Here is a 23119-nt window from a genome sequence, read left to right as displayed (position 1 = left end):
TACATGTACAAATGTACCACATTATTCCAACATACTGGAGACATGCATCTACACTCAGTCTGTGTTATCAAAACATGCTGCCATGGCATAAAGCATCCAGAGAAAATGCAGTTGACTGTTTACTGTGTTGACAGTATATAATTATCTTCCCACTGGTTACACATTTAATATTAAAAGCTCTGCCCTGTGATCATGACAAAAGTTTGAATGAGACCCCTTTCTAAACCATATTAGCCTAAAAATATCAAACAGAAATTGACTTGACCAACAGAAATTGACCTCAAGGGAGACGTCCTGTCAAATATTTTCATCTTGCAATTCACAATGACATAATCGAGTTACATGTATAATCATGACTTTGAGGAGTTCATAGTACTGTGTAAAATGTATTACATTCATGCTGATATGAAGTCCTATCTACCTACAATGTATTGTACTTTGCTCATAGACTTCACAACTGCATAGCTAGGGAATCAAAATATGAGACGTGACATTGATCTTATCATAATGGACTTTTTCAGATAAAAATGTCCTACAAGTGGTGCTTGCTGGACAATGGGCCAGACGGCATTGACGTGAAGGTGGTGACTAGGGAGGTCCAGTATTTCTCAGACTTAACTGGTGGCTCAGTCACCAAGATCAGAGTGCCCAAGGATCGCAGGGAGACGTCCGTTGTGGTAAGACAGTTTCTGTAATGTTCAGTTTTCATTACAACTTCTTTTAACTCCAGCACTCTATAGAAACTTTGTTACATAAATCAACCATTGATCGTGTAACAGTGGGGTTCAAGCACCACTAACTGGCCAGTCTAACAGGGTCCGGAACTGTTAGCCTACCGGTTAGGGTGCTGGGTTTAATAATTATAAGTTGACATGCCGCGTTTGGTGCGGGTTTGCTCTTTTGGAGTCAGAGCCTTTGTGTGTTACAATTGACTAAATAGTATGATACGAGGGGTGATCAATAAGTCCTCGGCCTCACCCAGAAATAAGGTGCACAGCTCACATTTTGGGAAATAATTATGTAGTATGCTTGAAGTCTTTTATGTATGTCTACCAAGTTTCAAATCGTTGTGATCATTACTTTGCAGACGGCACTCAGTAACATTAGGTGAGGTAGAACGATACAAACATGGACAATTGAGCTGCGACCTGAGGTGTGCTGGCCAACTTGCTCTGCTGAAAGTTGGATACCCACTTATTTTTAGTTGAAATAAGAAGGTAATCTTCATCAAACATTTTGACAATGTCTTCGGAGATTTTATGCCAATTCTTGGCCCGAGGAACTCGACCCACACATCTCTGATCAGAGTTCAACATTGTTTTTCTCATCATCATCATCATCATCATCGTCGCCGCCGCTTTCATCTGTTTTTCTCATCACTTACCTACTAGTTTTCAAATGGACGTCGACTAAAAAAAACATTGACCACAATAATTTGGTTGGTGGATATTCCTTAAACATATCATACTACATAATTATGCCCCGAAGTTTGAGATGTGGACCTTATTTCTGGGTGAGGCCGAGGACTTATTGATCACCCCTCGTACAGTTAGTATACAGTGTAAAAACTTCTGGTATCACCCTGTTTGATTTGCAAAACCCTTTTCCACTCCTATAGTTCCGCGGCCCTTCCGGACCTCAGAGAATGACACTGCTTCTAGCAAACTACCATGCTCCCGAGGCTTGTGAGGAGGAGAGGAATTGTTTCTCTGAACTCTCCTCAGCAATGTCCCAAACAGAGTTCATCAGGAACTTTGTCAAGATCAAGGACAGTGTGTTCAGTGACATTGTAAGTTTAACATTAACATTTTGTACCTCTCTTAGGAAAGTAAGTCCTTGCTGCAATCAACAAGGTGTGATATATGTTTACTTTATTGGTAGCTGTACAAAGGGACTCAAGGTACATGTACAATGTACAATGTAGGTAGTTAGTTGAACGAAATGTATACAATAACTCTGTAAGGCATTGTGCCTCTTACTTGAAAGCGTTAGGGAGTTTTCAAGCATTTTTCTCCTGGTTAATGACCCAATGCTTCATGATCACCAGAGCATAAGAAATTTTGTTTAAAATAATGTACCATATACCTGTAAGCTTGCTGTGAAATGAGTTTGTTGTTATAGATATGTCTTCCCAATTTCTGGCTTACATTTTTATTCAAATCTTTAATAGGAGCAGGTCAGACAGCCACTGCAGGATTTAGGAAACAACAGCAGTGCTGCCAAGCCACCTGCCAAGCCTGTACCTAAGCCATCAGGGTCAGCGACCGGGAACAGCAGTGCTGCCAAGCCACCTGCCAAGCCACCTGCCAAGCCTGTACCTAAGCCATCAGGGTCAGCGGCCGGGAACAGCAGTGCTGCCAAGCCACCTGCCAAGCCCGTACCTGCACCATCAGGGTCAGCGGCCCGGACCAACAGTGCTGACAAGCCACCTGCCAAGCCACCTGCCAAGCCCGTACCTAAGCCATCAGGATCAGCGGCCCGGACCAGCAGTGCTGCCAAGCCACCTGCCAAGCCACCTGCCAAGCCTGTACCTAAGCCATCAGGGTCAGCGGCCGGGAACAGCAGTGCTGCCAAGCCACCTGCCAAGCCTGTACCTAAGCCATCAGGGTCAGCGGCCGGGAACAGCAGTGCTGCCAAGCCACCTGCCAAGCCTGTACCTAAGCCATCAGAGTTAGCGGCCGGGAACAGCAGTGCTGACAAGCCACGGTTAACGCCGCTCTCAGCAGCTAAAGGTATTTTCTCATTATGTCATTGACTACAGAAAGGCTCAGTGATTTTGAGGTGCAATATTGACATGTTAAGTCTATTTCTGTCACAGCCAGATTTCCTACTGTCAATGAGTTGCTTCCTTCATACATGTACATTGTAACTTGTTGGAAATTGAACAGTCAGTTCATAACTGCATTATCTTTTCATAAAGGTAAACAAAAAAGAGACTTCCAACAGGCAGTAATTGCCATGCGTGAAGAATGTGTTGCAGCCATGGGGGAAATGGTGTATGAGGAGCTCGACCAGAACGAGTTGCTTCCTGGGCCAAGTGCTCAAGAAAAAGCAAGATGGATGGAGATCCTTGGCCTCACACAAGTAATTACAGTATACAATTGTCTCCTAATAAGCTGTATCAGATAAAGGTGTCCATAATACCTAATAAGGCCATACCAATTTAATTTCTTGGTTAACCCTTTTTTTAGATTTTAGCAAAAAAAAAGCTGGGGTAAATGATTTGCACCTGACCATGTTCACACCCTGAAACTGTGTGCACCAAAGTACAAACTTTCCTCTGAGATTGTTTTCATATTGATTTTGGAATTTGACTAAAAATCTGTTAACCAAGAAATTAAATTCGTGTGGCCTAAGTGTGAAACACATTGAAAACAATATTGTATTAATAGATTATTATATTACATGACATTGTATAAATGTGTACACATGTGTTTTGAGGTACATGGCATGTCATTGTAATCACAATGAAATAACAATAACTATATAACACCTGTTACTTTCTGACCTGATATGCCTTTTCTTTTTCAGCCCAATAGCATCCTCCGCAATGCCAAGGAGTACCAAATTGTTGCTCTTCTGAGCAAGCGATGTTGGGCTTTGGCTCTCAAAGTCTTCGAGATGTGTACAAGCAATTTGATTAGAACAATGGAGAGCAGGGCAACAGTGCTCATGTTTCGGCCTTTAAAAGGCCTCCCGGAGAAAGACATCTTCCAGTTCCTGTCCAAGTATGCAGAATACGGAGCAGGAATGGATGCCAAATCCTTGGTGGCCAGGGTTGACGAAGAGCTGGTAGGTCATATTATCTGAGTGTGTGAAATTATCAGTTTTGTCTTCAAATTTGACCACTGATTGCTTCATTGTGCATGAATAGATGCAAGGTTTAATAGTAGCACTGATGGAACAGGAGGACATTGTGATGAAGGGTCTGGGCATTGATTATTCAAGTTTCTTTCGTATCATGATCATGAGAATGTTAAGCTGCACTGCCACAAAACATATATAATTCTACTACACAAAGTACTTATCATTTTGGATAATATCTGAATGATCTGTGTGACATTACATTGTACTTAACATAAATCAGTGATTCAATACAGATACTTTAAAGGTTTCATGTTATGATACACTCAAGCCCCTAATGCTCTTACCCATTGTAAATATCTTGTTTTCTTATTGTTTCCTGAAGAAAGTAGACAGACTGCCGCCAATGGCGTTACTGGTTACGGAGTACCGTGAACTTAAGAGTCTGCTGGGAGCCCTCCAGCTTGAAGGAATAAGTCCTGAGGTAAATTGTTAATCTTTCCAATTCATTGCATAAAAGAATCAGAAAACCAACAAAGCAATGCAGTATAAGAAAAAAAACCGACTATGCATGGTATTTAATGGAAAACTACAGAACACTGAAGCCAATCAATGTCATTGTCAAGAAATTGAACTACTAGCCATACATTACGTTTCAATTATGTTTGCTTATTCAACTGTTACAGGTAGCTGTAAAGCAACAACAGATGATCTACAACACCCAGGCACAGGTTCACCAACTAAGGCAATTTGCCTTAGATGTGGCGCAAGTTGTGAACAATCAGTGCAGTTCAGATTTAAAGATCTCTCTCATCAAGGTTTGTTTCTTTTCTAATAATTCATGAAGTTATTGAATTCCTAACCATCTCTGAATAATCAACTTCGTACTGTCATCGTGCAATGAATGGACGGTACATGTACAATGATGTACAGTGTTTAATTAAAATAGATGAAGAATTGATATTTATGTATTTATCTAATATTGTTTACACTTATAATATCAGGCCAGGATGTGCCAATGGCCTGGGGGACAGGAAGCAAATAGAACAGTAAAAACAACACTACCACAACTTGTATAATTCCACAGATGCAACAATATTTGTCTCAATCAAAAATGACATCAGTGTGTGTTGTAAGAAATTGTTGAAAGGATGGATCCATCATGTACAGTAATGCATCCTTCCCCACCAAGAATAAACTCTAAAACACAGGGGGAACATTTGCTTGCACTTATAAATTGAGGTTATAAATGGTTTAAAATATTTGATTGGTTATTACTGAAAACTATCTATTGGCACACTGAGACATCTCTTCCTCTAAAAATAACCATATTTCTATTTTCAGAACTTGCTGGAGATTGACTCCTACTTGGACACAGAGACTGGTGGCTTGGCTGAGGAAATTTCTCTGTCCAAAGTTGAAGGTGATTTGGTTTTCTAACATTTGTAGTAATCTAAAACCCATAGCCCTTCCTTGCACTGACACAACAGGGTAATAATTTGTTTAGCACTAAGATGGTTTTTAAACTCGTGTGAATACATGCAGTCAATTAAATTGGGCTAAATATATCCACATGCCTCAAAAGCATCTAACCATGCTGTTCAGAGAAATTTGCTGCAATATATGATTATCACATTTCAGTCAGATAAGCTTGATGTAATTTATTTAGAACACAAATTTACAAATCCCAATGTCCAAAACAGTACTTCAAAGGGAGCCCAGTTCCGCCCTATTACAAGTCATGTATGGACACAATACACATGTATGTGGTTATAATTATTGTATTTCCACACCTTAGTCTAAAACACGACCTGTTGGATCCAAACAAACAGTTCAAGCCTGTGGTGTGCTTCTGTCATGTTTGCCAAAAGTTGGGCGCCCTAAATGAGGATCTGACAACACTATCATCTGGCAGTGCACTCTTACTTACAAGGAAGACAGAGCATGTTTTTCTTACAATGAAGTCATTTACACTAAATTTGGTCACCTTGCTACAGATTACATTTACAAGACATCTTTCACATAACCAGCTACAGGAAATCAGAATGATTTCTTACAGAAAAAGGGCATGCAGGCTAATGCCCAGGGGATAATAGAGCAAAGCAGAAATTTCTGAAAACTTGACAAAAGCCCCTTTTTGGAACTGGAACGGCATGACTGTAATAGAAACGTGTAAAAACTCTGCCCAAGGAGGCTGGCTATCTTAGTTTCTCTAGAACATCCACACTGTGATGTATGTGACCTGAAGCTGACCTCCTCTCCCCTTCCCTGGTAAAGGGCAGCCAACAGGTCAACCTGCAACTAAAGCAGATGTTTTTTTCAGGGATAAATTTACATCTTGTGTGATCCCCATATTTGGGTCCCTGAGAAGCCAGGAAAGCAGTTCACATGCCCTATCAATATATCAAACTTGGAACCCCTGATTGACAAAGCACTGTGAGGTCACATGATTACAATATCTCATATACGGTACATGTTACACCAAAGCGTCTAATATACCAGTCCTTTCTGCTTCTGAGCTGTCGCTTCTTAGTGATTGTATAAACATATGAGGCAGAATGATCAGTTAACATTTAGGTTATCAAAGGCTATATGGAATATAAATTTCTCTTTACTATTCAAGCATCTGAAGTGGGGAAATTGACTTTAACACATAACCAAAAAGCATGGTTCTATCGCTATCATACAAAAACAATGTACAATAGACATTATCTCTGTAACTGAAATGATAGTCTAATCTCCATGAGATATAGATGTTGATTTTGCATCATGCTTCTGTAACTGCAACTTTTGTCTGACCACCTAAGTGTACTGTAGGTTATGTACACATCACACAGTAACCTAAAATACTTTGAGCTAAATAAATGCAGACAGTACCCCAGGTAAGTCCACATCAGGCTTCTCCTTGACAGGAACTTGCATGTTGAAGAAGTCTGTGGACAAACATATTCTATCAGAGAATGAACTTAGCTTAGCTTTGCCCCTTGAATAGCAGGAACTGGTATTTCTGAGGGTTAACATTTCAAATTTTCCATGCTCGATGTAGGGGGGAAAATTGTTCAATCAAAATCTCATCCATCAATTGATAATTTATGTCAATGAATTCCAGTTAAACAATTACATGAGAATGTTCTATCATTTTCTACTACAGGTGTCCCACTGACAGAAGATGATTTTCAGCCAGTCCACAGTAGTACAAGGCTTGATGGTTAGTTTTATTCAGTGTTAGAAAGTTTCATAAGCTGGGGTACTGTACATTAATCATCACGTAAGTTGATACAACTCTGCTGACTCTGCATTACACCTATTTGTAAGTGATATGGTACATGACGAATTTTTGCACTTTTTTAAGAATTACTACAAATACCAGATTTATTTAATTTTAATTAGTAAATACATGTATAACAATATAATAGTGTTTACGTCATTATCACTTGTCTACATTTAAATCTGCTGTAACAGTTGAACATTCTTCTACAGATGACATGGAATTTGAGGAAGACATTTGTTGTGCTCCTCGGCCTCTGGTTGATGACCAACTCCTCGCACAGATGCACGACTCTGCAGATCTAGACCAACTCCCCGCACAGATGCATGACTCTGCCGACCAACTCCTTGCACAGAAGCACGAGTCTGCAGACCAACTCCCCGCACAGAATCACGAGTCTGCAGACCAACTTCCCGCACAGAAGCACGACTCTACCGACCAACTCCTAGCACAGAAGCACGACTCTGCAGACCAACTCCTAGCACAGAAGCACGAGTCTACAGACCAACTTCCGGCACAGAAGCACGACTCTGCAGACCAACTTCCCGCACAGATGCACGACTCTGCAGACCAACTTCCCGCACAGAAGCACGAGTCTGCAGACCAACTTCCCGCACAGAAGCACGAGTCTGCAGACCAACTTCCGGCACAGAAGCACGACTCTGCAGACCAACTTCCCGCACAGAAGCACGACTCTGCAGACCAACTTCCCGCAAAGAAGCACGAGTCTGCAGACCAACTTCTGGCACAGAAGCACGACTCTGCAGACCAACTTCCCGCACAGAAGCACGAGTCTGCAGACCAACTCCCCGCACAGAAGCACGACTCTGCAGACCAACTTCCCGCACAGAAGCACGAGTCTGCAGACCAACTTCTCGCACAGAAGCAAGAGTCTGCAGACAAACTCCCCGCACAGATGCACGACTCTGCCGACCAACTCCTAGCACAGAAGCACGAGTCTGCAGACCAACTCCTAGCACAGAAGCACGAGTCTACAGACCAACTTCCCGCACAGATGCACGACTCTGCAGACCAACTCCCCGCACAGATGCACGAGTCTGCAGACGAACTCCCCGCACAGAAGCACGACTCTGCAGACCAACTCCTAGCACAGATGCACGACTCTGCAGACGAACTCCCCGCACAGAAGCACGAGTCTACAGACCAACTCCCCGCACAGATGCACGACTCTGCAGACCAACTCCTAGCACAGATGCACGACTCTGCAGACCAACTTCCCGCACAGATGCACGACTCTGCCGACCAACTCCTAGCACAGAAGCACGACTCTGCAGACCAACTTCCCGCACAGATGCACGACTCTGCAGACCAACTTCCCGCACAGAAGCACGACTCTGCAGACCAACTTCCCGCACAGATGCACGACTCTGCAGACCAACTCCCCGCACAGATGCACGACTCTGCCGACCAACTCCTAGCACAGAAGCACGACTCTGCAGACCAACTTCCCGCACAGATGCACGACTCTGCAGACCAACTTCCCGCACAGAAGCACGACTCTGCAGACGAACTCCCCGCACAGATGCACGACTCTGCAGACCAACTTCCCGCACAGAAGCACGACTCTGCAGACCAACTTCCCGCACAGATGCACGACTCTGCCGACCGACTCCTAGCACAGAAGCACGAGTCTGCAGACGAACTCCCCGCACAGAAGCACGAGTCTGCAGACCAACTCCCCGCACAGAAGCACGAGTCTGCAGACCAACTTCCCGCACAGAAGCACGACTCTGCAGACCAACTTCCCGCACAGAAGCACAAGTCTAGATCTGGAGGAAAAAGGAAAAGCGAGCCAGTCAAACCAAGCCCACTCCACTCAACTGGCTCTGGCAAGAAGAGAAAAAGAGACCAAGAGGCCAAGACAGCCACTGCGGCCCCTTTGACTTACCCACCGCAGCCCCTCGAGATTGGTCAGCTTGTTGCTGTTGCCTACAAGAAGGCGCTGTATGTGGGAACAGTCAAAAGCGTGAAAGATAAACGCACAGCCAAGGTCGACTTCCTCAGCTACCATGGAGATGGTCTTTACGTCCAACCATCTCGCCAATTAAGTGAGGATGTTGACCAGCGATGTGTAATTGACATTAACTTTGCGAACAAAAAGATAAATGGGAAGGTCCAGATAGAAGACTTCAATAGTATATACAGACATTATCTGGACTATCTGAAATCATATAAGTTGTAAAGATTAGACAGAATTCTCATCAACATTCCTATGATTGCAGTCAGATGTACACAAGTTAGATGTGACAAGCCGTTCAATGTAATATAATCAGCTGCTTCCGCGCCGCTTGCCTGCGAACCTGGTGTGTTACGCCGTAGGGCGGTTATATATACCGGCTATACAGATACAGACAGTCATGTACATTGTCTGATAATGATTTTGAGTATTCTGCAAATTACATCTTTCCCATCTTGCTACAAAACTGAAAAGTGCATTTTACTGAACTGAATGTCTAGGCTTAGGAAATGTTTGTGGATACACATGATACGCCTGCATTTGTCAATGTAATGTAAATGTTCACGGTAAAGGCTCAGTACATGTATGTTTCAATTGATGCGCCAAAATGAGTGCATTATGGCTCAGAGGGCTGATGTATTGGCGTGATTCTCGTAGCTGAGTTTTCACAGGTGATTTTGAAAGAGAATTTTCAAACAAATGGGAAGAAAATTGTTACAAAAAAAAAGGTTTTTAATTGAGAGATCTGAAACTGATCTGTGGAGAACAATGCTTAGAATCAAAAGAGAATTTCAGAGCTCTCTCCTGTCTACACGAAAACACTTAAGAGATTTATAGCTCTACTAGAGTGTTATCGTTGACATGGTTGTTCTCAGGTTAGCGTAGACGTGGCGCCCCTTTGTTGTGTTGCTCGGCCTCTGGTTGATGTAGACGTGGCGCCCCTTTGTTGTGTTGCTCGGCCTCTGGTTGATGTAGACGTGGCGCCCCTTTGTTGTGTTGCTCGGCCTCTGGTTGATGTAGACGTGGCGCCCCTTTGTTGTGTTGCTCGGCCTCTGGTTGATGTAGACGTGGCGCCCCTTTGTTGTGTTGCTCGGCCTCTGGTTGATGTAGACGTGGCGCCCCTTTGTTGTGTTGCTCGGCCTCTGGTTGATGTAGACGTGGCGCCCCTTTGTTGTGTTGCTCGGCCTCTGGTTGATGTAGACGTGGCGCCCCTTTGTTGTGTTGCTCGGCCTCTGGTTGATGTAGACGTGGCGCCCCTTTGTTGTGTTGCTCGGCCTCTGGTTGATGTAGACGTGGCGCCCCTTTGTTGTGTTGCTCGGCCTCTGGTTGATGTAGACGTGGCGCCCCTTTGTTGTGTTGCTCGGCCTCTGGTTGATGTAGACGTGGCGCCCCTTTGTTGTGTTGCTCGGCCTCTGGTTGATGTAGACGTGGCGCCCCTTTGTTGTGTTGCTCGGCCTCTGGTTGATGTAGACGTGGCGCCCCTTTGTTGTGTTGCTCGGCCTCTGGTTGATGTAGACGTGGCGCCCCTTTGTTGTGTTGCTCGGCCTCTGGTTGATGTAGACGTGGCGCCCCTTTGTTGTGTTGCTCGGCCTCTGGTTGATGTAGACGTGGCGCCCCTTTGTTGTGTTGCTCGGCCTCTGGTTGATGCAGATGTGGCCTCTGGTCTGCTCTGGGTTGATGTAGGTGTGGCACCCCCTCCTCGCCTTTTTTTTGCCGTGCTCCTTTCGACAGTACTCTTCCTTCGTTGGTAGGCCTCTTTTGAGCCAATGAAGACCTATAGTATTGTAGGTAAGGTAAGGAAAACCACTTTAATGGGCTGTTGGCAAATAAGTTAGTGTACAGGACTGGTGGAGTTAATACATCCATAGAAAACGGTGTTGATAATTTTTCCTGATATTTGTGTAGGTACAATCAAACTTCTGTGATGAAACATCCTCAGTGCAACTAAGGCTGATTAATGATTACCTCTGGCTGTTTGTACTGTTTGGCAAGCATGTCGTTGATGGTGTCCTGGAGTGGTAACAGCTCATCCTCATCACCATCACTCCCTGTAGCGTCGTATTCCTTGAGGGTCAATAATCCCCACTGATGCTGTACATCAGTTAGAAGGCAGGGGTTGGCAATATCAGTTATGTATTTTGTCCACCACGACTTCTCCTCTGGTGTTAACTTGCCAACCTCTGCCAACTTTCTGATGGTAGCTGTGAGTGTCTGGGGGTTTGCATAGGGGATTGGCTGTAGTAGCTGTGGCTGACCTAGTGGCACCCTGTTTAACACAGCCTGAAAAGTAATAAATCTTTGACTTCAGTTATGAGGTACCTACAAGGACTTACATGCATATGCGTAGTCGTGTGAACAATACATTGTATGTCTTGTCACTTTTTACCTTAGTTTCCTTGAAGTACATCTTGACAATGAGTCAATTATAAAACATCAGATTCCAAATAGATTATAATTTGATTTGCCTTGACATCCTAACCTAAAGCAGAAAAAATGATTGCCACTGGGTTTAGCTTTACAATATTGAAAAGGTACAAATTTCTTTCCAACAAATCATATAATCTTTAATTGTCTGTCAAATGATTAAAAAGATGGAGTTCCTGTTATGTCCCTTTTTGGTATACAATCAACAATTGTTATGATGTATGAGCTTGAAATTCACTTCTTTTACCTTTTCATTCCCACCTCGCTTTGGTGTCAGTTTCTGCCAATCTTTGTCAGATGACCACATTTTAAACTCCAAAGCAACATCCCCTTCCTTCTTGATGATCTTGAATGTGTGGGGTGCATTATGATGTTCAATATCCACCATCTCTTGGTCTAGCCACTGCTTGATGTCGTACATGTTTTGGGGGTCCAAGACAGTGACTTTAGGCCGAGGGGTGTAGCTCTCCTCAACTTCAACCAACAGTTGGTCCATGGTTGGGGCTGACCTTCTCCTAAGGTGTTCTCCTATCTGCAAATTGAACAGGAAAAATATTTAATAACTTGAAGACAGAAAGCCAACAGAAATGAAGAGAACTCTAGATCAGGGGTGTCTTTCCAACCATTTTTCCTTTGTTTAAGTGATTTATGTTAATTGTTAAGAAAGAGGGAGACCTTTATTATTATTAACAAGCACTTATAGCTTTTGACCTCCCTTGCACCCTTATGTTTTATTTATATTTTTTTGTTACGTGTTAGAAGTATTTCAAAGTGCAAATAAATATTAAATAAAAGGTCCCTAATGTTTGTCTGTCACTCATTTTAGGTAAGGGGGTGAGTGTCCCACAAGTGCCAGGGCATGTTCCTCCACAAAATTTGAAAATCCAACGGTTACCCTCTGAAGCACGTTCTCATTGCCTTACCGAAGCAAATATGACATTTGTCATTATAAGGCCACACCGATTTAATTTCTTGGCTAACAAATTTCTTTTTTAATTTTGGCAAAACAAGAATTATAAAAACAGAAGGCTGGGTTAAATAATTTGCACCAGTCGTGACCATGTTCACACCCTAAGACTGTGTGCACCAAAGTACAAACTTTCCTCTGATATTCTGTTTTCCTATTGATAGTTTTGATAGTTTAAAAAAAAATCCGTTTACCAAGAAATTACATTGGTGTGGCCCAAGCATACAAGAAAATGTTCATGTTATGAAGTTCAAAGTTTTTGACAGACAAGGTTATTTTTGTCCATCCAAGAATAGTTTGGACCCTTGGGGTAGAGACAGCCCTGCTCTAGATGTTCACATACAATACAGGCACATTCAGCAGTTAAACTTAAGGGTTTTAAGCTGTGTCAAGCTTAGCTTTCTTTGAAGACCTTACAGTCTGAAAGAAGTAAATTAAATGTAAATAGCTTATAATGCGTTTGCATGCTTTCAAATATAGGTTTAACAAATCCTCACAAAAGTACATGGCTTTGTGGTACCATTTGCAGTGTCAATGATGATCTTCCCATTAAGTAGCCTTCGTTGTTTTTAAACACAATCCAGAGACACAGGAGCGATGACACAATGTCTTCTTGACATTTCCTTAGTGTAAGATTATGTAAATATTTTTTTGCATACCCTGCTGAACAGTTGGTCGATATCTTCATGTGTATGACCAACCATGAGATATGATACCTTCACCTGAAAGATTGAGACATGAAGAATAGTTAAGAATCATTCATGAATTAACCCTAAAAAACTTACAAACTGACAAGTTGATGAGCAACTAATTTATAATTACTGTCTAATGATCATGTATTTCTAGTGGCCCGGCAATCCATTACTTGATGTCTAACTTTTAGTATTAAGACTAGATTGACTCCTTATCACCAGGGTTTGGGAACTAATTAATATGTCCTGTAGAGTTCAACAACTTGTCTGTCTGACAGAGAATATTCAATTTGGTTATAGCTACCAGTTACCAAATAAAAATGTGAATTCTAGAAATACATTTGATGTAGCCTTCTTGTGGTAGCGTCTTCTTTTATTTCAAACTGTTGAAAGTAGAAATGAGATGTAGTATACATACTTTTCTCACAACATTCAACTTGACAAGCACACAGCAGTAGGCCAATATCCATCGATTCTTACACTCCCCAGCTTTGTTGTCCATCTGGATATAGAGAACTGGAGGCAAACTGCCATCCCGCTCCTGGAGAAAACAATTGTACAAAGTGAATAAGGAAGACACATGCAAGTGTGTGTGCCTCTGTGTGTGTGTATCTGTGTGTGTGTCAATGTACATGTTCATGTGTGTGTGTGCATTCTCTGTGTGTGTGTACATCTGTGTGTGTGTGTGTGCGTGCATCTGTGTGTGCGTGCATCTGTGTTGTGTGTGTGTGAGTATACGTGTGTGTGTGTGTGTGTGTATATACATGTGTGTGTGTTTGTTTGCGTGTGTGTGTGTGTGTGTGTGTGTGTGTGTGTGTGTGTGTGTGTGTGTGTGTGTGGCAAACGTCCACTGGAAAAAAACATCCAATCATGTACAAAGTGAAAAGGGAAGGAACAAAGTAAACATGTACGAACTTGAAAACTTACATATCATGCCATATTACAGAACTATTCTAAATGTACTAAATGGCAGCTAACCATGTTTGTATTAAGTGTGTGTGAACAGAATAACTTGAGTTAGTTGTAGATGCTGTTTGTGCTAGCCAAAGGAGGAAAGAGCTACATTGAGTCCTTTGGCAGGTAGAAATGCAACATAAAACAAAAATTACCTCTGCAGCCTCAACAAGAATATCTGTCAAGAAGTTCAGTGTCAGATTAGTGTCATGTGGATACTCCATATGGTCGACCCTGGCAAAGCACTTTCGCTCTCCATGTGAAAGAGCTCCAGTCACTTGTGTGTGTAGACGCCATAGACGATGGTCATCCTAAAATAGGAAATGATGCATTTAATGTGCATAACCTAAAGCTAAAAGGTTATAATGTTCAAACCTCAGTAATAGAATGTGGTTGCTGTTAATCCTTTAATCAAGTAACTGTTAGACGTACCGTAGTACATGAAAGAATAAGGATGGAATTCTATCCTTCTAAAAACAGTATGCATGTATAATGATGATACACTTCCAATAAATAAATAAATAATGATGATCATACCTTTGTGGTCTGAGCAAAATGAGGAAGCAGTGTCTTGTCCTGCAACAAAAACCAAAAATTCTATAACAGGGTTGCTCCAAACCTTAACTTCACATTTTCTGATACAGTGGTTTGGAAGGTGTGAAAAGGTCTTATGTGTGAGAGAGCATAAGCAGATTGTTCATACCAAATACTGTTTGTGCTACTATTTTTATTGGGGTGTGTGATACTTATGTACATGTAAGTTCGCGTGGTCTTAACGACATCGTATCTTTGCTACTTTAATATTGATATGTAATCGTATAATGATAGTGTTATTAAAACTTATACTATGTATAGGAATGACTAGAAATTTGAGTTTTTTAAATTCAAGTTTCAAGCCTCATAAAATAATCTGAATGCCTTTAAGTTTGCAACAGCGCTTATGATAGTAACATTTCTGCATTAAATTTTGCAGTGCTTTACATGAATCCTTTTGGCACAATCTAAAAATTGGAAATCAAGATTTAGCAAGAAATAGACCTAGAGTTACTTCTTATTACTAATTATTCGAATGATGTAACGCCTTACCTGATCCATGCCATCTATGATGATAGACATGTACTGACTTGGCTTCGTCCTTGCTTTTCTTGAATGCTTGTAGTACTTCATCCTTTGAAGTCTGCAAATTGAATGTTAATGAAATCCATGAATTAGAAGTTTGTTGTCTTTTTCATTACTGAGTTTTTGGCTTGTTTTTAAAGTTATAACTACATAAAAGGGGAAGTCACTTTAAACTTACAAGCTATTCCACCATACTCACGAGAAAATTGAATTAAAAAAAAAAGATTGTCTGCTCTTACATATTACACGATAGTTGTTTCAACATTTCTAAAGTGAATGAGAAAACCGACCAACTAACAAAACTTATGTAAACATATAGATATGCTACATTGTATTGATATATCAGAAGTTTATTAACTCACTTTTGAAGCAAAATATGGGCGGATCTTGCATCTCTGACCTCTTCCCTCTTTATCTTTGTTGTAGCCTGCAGCAGGGCCTTCTTTAAGTTGTCGCAAACGGTACATTTGGCAAATCGGCTGAACTGTGAAACAAACCAATAAACATTCAAATGTCATAATTTATCAAATCCTGTAGGGTTGTGTAAACAAATGACTGGGGCACCCAGTTTAAGGCTGAGGTCTAAATGGCCCTTGAAATTGACAAGTGCAGTGGACTGATGTAGATATGAGTGAGAACTTCACTTGGAAGTATATTCAGTAGTAGGCATTTGAATCTTCCCTATTGCTTGTTCAACACAGACTGAAGCTACAAAAGGTCTAATTGTCTTGCATTCACCCACCTTGGGAATTTTGATGTGGCTGCAATGCTTCCTCCACACCTTGAGAAACTGAGTTCTCTTGAGTGGTTTGACGGGTTCGTCTTTGTTCTCTTCTTGATAGTATAGAAAAACGTCATTGACAGTCCATGATGCTGGGAGGAGAATTTTCTCCGCATCGGGCATCTTATCCCCGTCCCTCCTTGCCAGGTCTTCAAGCCACACCTGAGCACAGAGGCTTCTCTCACTGGGATAGATGTTGTTTTGCCTTCTGTGCTCAGGGTTTTGTAGTGCTCCCTTCTTGTATTGCCGCAAGTAGCTGTGATACCTGCAATCAAATCAACAGACATGTCATAAGTAAGATAAAGTTGATCTCTTATTCACTGTGCCCTCATAAAATGATTTTAGAAACATCCAGTCAGATCAAGGGGCAATATAGCTGTGAAATTAGGTTGCCAACCAGTAAAATCAGAACATTATTTTGTATTTTCATGAGTCACAAACTGACATGTGAAACTTGGCTCTGTCAATTGAACATGGTCTGCAAACTAAACTGACACTCCAACAGGTAACAGGTACACCACATGTTCAAACTGGTATCCAACTGGTTGACATCATGCAAAATAATATTGTGAACAATATACTGACCTTGATGTGCTGATGCCATTCAAACTGATCCACGCTTTGTGACAGACACTTTTTCCACACAGGTTGAACTTAGGATGGGATGCCCCCTCTGCTGAGTTGTCTCCCAATCTGAAGCTAGTCAGGATATGATCTCTTGCCTGTGATTGAGTTTTTTCAATCCAAAAAGCTCTTCGACAAGTCTCTGCCTCATTGTAGTTAAACTGCTTTAAGCAACTCTTTTGGCAGCAGTCCTCATTGAGGATGGAAGTGATGGATGCTTGCGATGTTTTTTCCCTCGCAGTTTTTCCTGATTCAAAAGAAAATTATAGTATTATACCCTGTTATGCATAATTTACTGTATATTATCATTCATGTACCAAACTCTATAAATGTACTGTAGAAGCCAGTTTTGCACAACAGATTTTTGCATACTTCGGTCAATTGCATAGAATCACGAAATCCCAAACAGGTTTCCATTAAATCCATTGTTAGTGACTTCGCATATTTGCACGGCGCATTGTTAAAAATGCTGGATAACGGCATAAGATTTGTCAAATATGGTCGACAAGTTAACTAAAAATGTGCGCTAAAAATCGGCAAACGTGGTGGAGCCAATAACAGTTTGTGTAATGGCACAGTATCGCCAATATGTATGAAATTGTTTTGACTAACAAAAGAAGGCTCTCTCCATTGACAATGACGCTGATAGCGATCATATGGGATATCCCGGTCAGGTCACGGGGCGTGTCGTCAGCATAAAGAGACGCACGCCTGCAAAAGGCGGCATTCGCCTTGACAGATAACTTGTTGTACTCAATAAAAATTGGTCTCTACCTGTCTATTTTCTCATAACTGTAGATACCTTTTACTTCCCTGGGATTTGATTTCGTGTTTAGGATGAAATGGAGTGTTGTTGGTGGTTTTAAGTTCGTGGCAGCTGAAATAATGGAAATCGTAAAAAAGGTAAACGGACAGCCAGTTGGAAACCACACAGATTTAACAAGGGCTACAGACGGATAAGTCACAGTGGTGCAGTGCTGGCGTGATCATCTGTCACAGAAGGCGTAAATTTCGTCTTAGTCATACCTACTGTCTTAAACTAAATTGTGAGACCAATATCATTATTTTAGACATACAGTCTGGCGGAGTTGTGTTTGTCTTGAGTTCATTTTTTGTACGAGTCAAGCATATTGTGTCATTCTACATGATTGTGTATCTAGCCACTGATCATCTTTATGGCAATTGTAACCATAAGTACATGTATGTAACAACTGCAACCGTGAACTTGATTTTTTGCTGGTTCCATGAGATATAGTAGTGTGCAAATATTGTTATGTTAGCTACTACGGTTCAATAAGAACTCTGGTTAACATTATTAGTGAACCAGCCTGTTAAAAAGTTAAATCTGTATCCTGTTCAAGTTCACAACATTTGTTACATTTCATCAAGGATGGGTGATAAAGTTAATACAAACAGGTAACTGCTTACGCCAAAAATAATTACTCAAACAACTGGATAAAGTTTTGAAACAGTCAGACGTTTCAGACAGCATCTACTGTCTTTCGTCAGTGACTAACGATAGTTTTGAAAGATTTAAGAGATGGATTTCACTTATGAATAATTTCTGTCTTTTTGAACATGTTGTAAATGGTTCTGATTTTGCGATGGTTATATTTGGTGGTAGAAGGGAAAATGAGGCTTTAAATGTATTTTACGTAAAGCCAGCGGCCCCGTGTAAAAGAACCCAACACACTTATCGAGAAAAGTAGGGGTGACCCGGTGTGCTTGGCCAAGAACGCAAGCCGTAGCGAAGCCGCATTAAACTACCACTTGTCTAGCTACTTGAAAAAGCTTTATGCTACACCTCAATTGAAACATATCTGTGGTACAGTAGGCTTCCAAAAAACAAAAAATACAAGTATCACGAGGACAGTTTTATTCATCATTATCTAAATGAAAGTGCAAGTATGGAGCAATAATTAAGATTAAAAAGAGTAGGAAAAGTAATGGACAAAGTCTGGATGTATTATATTAAATCTCTCAGCAGTATCTATGGAATCAAGATTGTAATTTTTTCCAACAAACACATCTGCATATACCGGTATGCCCCACACTCACTCCCACGTCCCTGTTCAACTACCAGGCTACATGATGTTCCAGTGTGTCTGGCTCCTCCAGGGATGTCCCATGAGGAGTGTGCCTGGTAGAGTAGGTCACCCGCCAAAAGGCCTGTCAGTTCAATATAACCTGAATATATTACATAAAATCAGTCGTCTCCTGATAATGCATGCTTTGAAATAGCCATCATTATACCCAAAGTCTTCTTTCTTAAAAGGCTACTTTGCTCTTTGCAAATGCCACACTGCCACGATAAGTTTGTGTTCAAATATACATGTGAGTTTCTTAGCTACGCTTATTGTTTCTTCTGGTTGACTTGACCTTTCACCCAGGCCAGTTCAAGTCTTGTTATTGTCTTGAAGATTTTTACCGTGGAAAGAACCGCTTTATGTATTTCAAAGTTTGATCCTGGATTAGAAGTTCTTCCTTGCTACAAATTCAATGATAGCGAGGTAAAATGTAAGGGGAGGTGGACAGGAAGCAGTGTTTCACGAAGGTTCAAAAGATTTTATAAGAAACATATTGTTTTGGGGGTGTTAAAAGTTTATAGATACAGTAGGTGAGGACCTACATCATCTTAATGCTTTTATGTTTTATCCCATGTCCAATTCTTGTGTTCAACAAACAATGGAAGATTATGTCTTTCTAATTGACATCATGGTAGAAAAACACATGGTAGATCCAAGGAGCTGTCAAATTAGCGTCCCCAACAATTAGGATAGTGGGGCCCTGTAACATTCGATAATCACACAACTAGTGTGTACTGAGAAAATTAGTTGAAAATTTTATCTTGATACCAGATAGCTGCTCACAGATTTGATAGAGTAATCAAATAAAACAAAATGAGAATGGTCTAGAACAGAAAAAGAAGGAAGATTGAAGATGAAATATGGTGGATAATATCTTTTGGGTAACTTGGTATATATCTACAAGTCAATGACATACTCAGGTTAAATATATAACATACCCAGAGGACGTTCCCTTGTGTTTTTTGAAGTGGAAGGTTGATCAGTTGGGTCACTGGAGAATGTACATGCAGTCAAGTCCTCTGTATCCCCTGTAATTAAGGAAAAAAATTAATTCTCAGATCTTTCCCTTTATTTGCACACCTCCATAAAGACACATTTTTATTATTGATGTCTTCTAAAGATCACATGCCATCACAACAAAATTGACTGTGGGGTTGTGCAGCGTAATGGCAGGGTGTTCCGCCCAGAACCCAGCGGTCCCAGGTTCGAATCCCCTGGTGCCACCTATGTTGTGCCGTTGGGAAAGGCACTTTACACAACTTCCCTCACTTCAACAAGGTGTAAAAATGGGTATATTGTTCTCTGTGTACTACGTGGCACTGTTAGTTATGAAACTTGAGTGCAGTGCCACGTCGTCCTTGTCTGTCCAAAAGCGAAGTAAAAAAAAAAGATTATGCAAGTCACATTATGGTTTACTGGCCATACATTGCCAATTGCAATTTGGTACTATAGGCAAAATATCCAGGTCAGATCTCAGTCACAGTGTATCATGTACAACAAATTTAGAACTATGTAATTATACATAGTGTAGCTATTACAAACTTAATGTCAAGCTATTTTAACCCATTGCCAAATGAACACTTTGTTTAACTTTTGAGACACATACATGTACAGTGTATACATAATTGAATGTGATACACCGTAAACATCATGCTTTGGTGCTTCTGTTTGCTAATGTGGATTACCTTCATCTGATGCCACAGTGTGATCTGATGCATAGCCATACAAGTGTTGTGACCAGTCCTGCTGTACTTGCATGCTGTCAGGGTCTACGAAAACCTCATACAGGTCTTCTGTGTCATCTTAAGGAAAGAAAAAATGTGAGTTAAAGCCAAATTGTAGCTAACTTAAAAGCACTACGGCATCAGAATTATAATCCCGAGACCTTTGAATTTGGCACAAAATCAGCTACTGGAGTACACAGAAATACAGACTGTTGTGTTTTGCTTCAGAAGCAAGATTATTAACCCAGTAGCCCATGCAATTTGGCGACATTTGGAATTAAACTAAGGATACACCCCGTGTATAGCAGGGATTGGTCTCTTAACAGTGAGATACATGTATGTTCGAAAAAAAGTTTGTTGAAATGGATTACCCTCATCTGAGGCTGAATCGTCATACAAGTTGTCCTGCTGTACTTGCATGCCGTCAGGGTCAACGAAAACCTCAAACAGGTCTTCTGTGGAAGAAATAATGTGAGTTAAAAGCATGTTGTAGCTAAGCACTACGGCATCAGAATCATAATCTCGAGCCCTTTGAATTTGGCACAAAAATAATCAGCTACTGGAGTACACAGAAATACAGACTGTTGTGTTTGGCTTCAGAAGCAAGATTATTAACCCAGTGCAATTTGGCGACATTTGGAATTAAACTAAGGATACACCCCGTGTATAGCAGGGATTGGTCTCTTAACAGTGAGATACATGTATGTTCGAAAAAAAGTTTGTTGAAATGGATTACCCTCATCTGAGGCTGAATCGTCATACAAGTTGTCATGCTGTACTTGCATGCCGTCAGGGTCAACGAAAACCTCAAACAGGTCCTCTGTGTCACTCTGGCAATCTTAAGGGAAGAAAGAAAATGAATCAAAATCTTAAGATAAATCCAGTTACAACCATTTTGTTTAACTTGAATACAAGTAGTTATGTTTCTGACATGATGCCATTTAATGTTAGACGTGAAAACTGTACAGTGCCCATGTTTGGTCTAAATGCTGTGTAATGACTCCAGAGCAATGAAATTGATGAAGGCTTAGAAAATTATAAGCTGGAAATTTTGGGTCAAAGTAATACTGGTATGTGTTTGAGAACACTTGATTATATTATGAACCATACCAAGAGAAATTGAAAATTTTATTTTCAGGTTGTGTTCAGCATACAATGCAAAAAAACATCCTAGATAGACTAAAAAGATGACATTGTGAATCATTGTAGCTAACTTCAGCAGTAAGGCATCAGATTTCAATCTCGAGCCCTTTGAATTTGGTGGAAAAATAATCTTGGAGCCAATTGGTCAGCGCTAGCAGCTACAATGAGAAAAATATAATGAAACATACATGTATTTTACTGGAGCACACAGACATGCACACATGGGTTGGACCTCTGTAGATGATATTACATTGTATTGTTCTCAACAATGCCAGGTTGAGGTAGGATACAGAATGCATTTACATTACTTCATGTCTGCAGGCCAATTACAGATTTTATCAACAAAGGTTGAACCAAACAAAGAAACGCACTCATTGCTGTTTATCAAACCTCTTGAAAAGTAAAGTAGGCTCACCTGGTAGTATTTCACTCTGGATGTCTTCATTTGGAGAGGCCATCTTGAATCATATGCTGTAAAATTCTCCCTTCATGTGCAGATACTTGTACCTGCTGACACTTTCTAGGCAGTCCTTGAGTTTTTGGCTCTGTAGTACCAGTGAACTAGACTCCAGCAATAGCTTTAGAATTAAAAAGTGCCCGATACTGTGATAGCAACTCAAAGAGAATGGGGGACCATTGACAAAATGTCACCACCATGTGGCTACATGTACATTTTAGAAGAAGTATGTGCCATTTGCTAAAGACTGATACTGATAGCTGCTCTGTGCTGCACCTGTCCGATTCACATCACACTGAGTCATACAGCCACATTCTGGTCAGCTCCCTTTGGACTTACTACAAGCAGTGGTGTGATATTACCACTTTGATAATTTGTCATCATTCTTCATTGTAAATGTGTATCTATATGCCTCCACCTCCATGAGTACCATGCCCAAGATATTGCAATTAAAGTAAATTCAACACAGAGGGCCCCTTTGGAGATACCTTTACAACATATACACTGTACTACCATTTTCTTCTGGCTTACATGTAGCCTGATTGAATCATGCTTATAGGGGCCGCCCAACACCGGTCAGCCACCGGTCAGCGGGGAGGGGCCATGACAGCCCCAGACAGCTGGAGTATGCATTACACAGACTAGCTTTATGTATACAGGATATTTTAACTCCCATCTGGGCAGCTCACTGTAGTAGAGGTCGTCACACCAGATTAACATTTCTCATGACACACATGTTTGTACCTACAGTCAACCACTGTCTCAAACCATACACCCATCTGCATGTGGTGAAAGGAAATAAGTTCAATTTAAACTCAATGAAAATGTATTGCTGGTGGCTTGAAGGGAATTGTAACATTTGTACGTAAGAACATAGAAACCCAATGGCTTTGACAGTAACATGGCTGGTGAATTTGTATTTGGTAGGGTTCAAAATTGTACATGACACTAGATCTGTGCTTCCCCTGCCATGTCTTCGCTTGTGGATCCAAACTTTATTTACTTTACTTTGGTCAATCTCAAGCTCCAACCAAGCTAGAAAGCGCTCTCCACTGGGCCTAAAGGTTTGGTTTTTTTAAACCGATACTGAAAATCAG

General features: G+C 41.0%; 2 protein-coding genes across 3 annotated transcripts in view; one reads left to right on the top strand and one right to left on the bottom strand.

Moving 5' to 3' along the window:
* Nucleotides 1-23119, top strand: part of LOC136422840 (histone deacetylase complex subunit SAP130-like) — a 60236-nt gene that overhangs the window by 27453 nt on the left and 9664 nt on the right. The window lies entirely within an intron of this gene.
* LOC136422730 (uncharacterized) lies at nt 9391-22181 on the bottom strand. The gene is made up of 14 exons (XM_066410581.1): nt 21159-22181; nt 20794-20877; nt 20384-20500; nt 19637-19726; nt 16573-16858; nt 15949-16252; nt 15569-15690; nt 15174-15264; nt 14243-14398; nt 13552-13674; nt 13101-13163; nt 11722-12006; nt 11016-11330; nt 9391-10824 (listed from the first exon to the last, which is right to left on the bottom strand). Exons 1-14 carry the CDS (start codon nt 21205-21207, stop codon nt 9922-9924), a joined length of 2988 nt encoding a protein of 995 aa, XP_066266678.1. The 5' UTR covers nt 21208-22181; the 3' UTR covers nt 9391-9921.

The sequence above is a fragment of the Branchiostoma lanceolatum genome, chromosome 17 (genome assembly GCF_035083965.1).
Source record: "Branchiostoma lanceolatum isolate klBraLanc5 chromosome 17, klBraLanc5.hap2, whole genome shotgun sequence".
NCBI lineage: Eukaryota > Metazoa > Chordata > Leptocardii > Amphioxiformes > Branchiostomatidae > Branchiostoma > Branchiostoma lanceolatum.
This window is presented reverse-complemented; position numbering and strand designations above follow the sequence as displayed.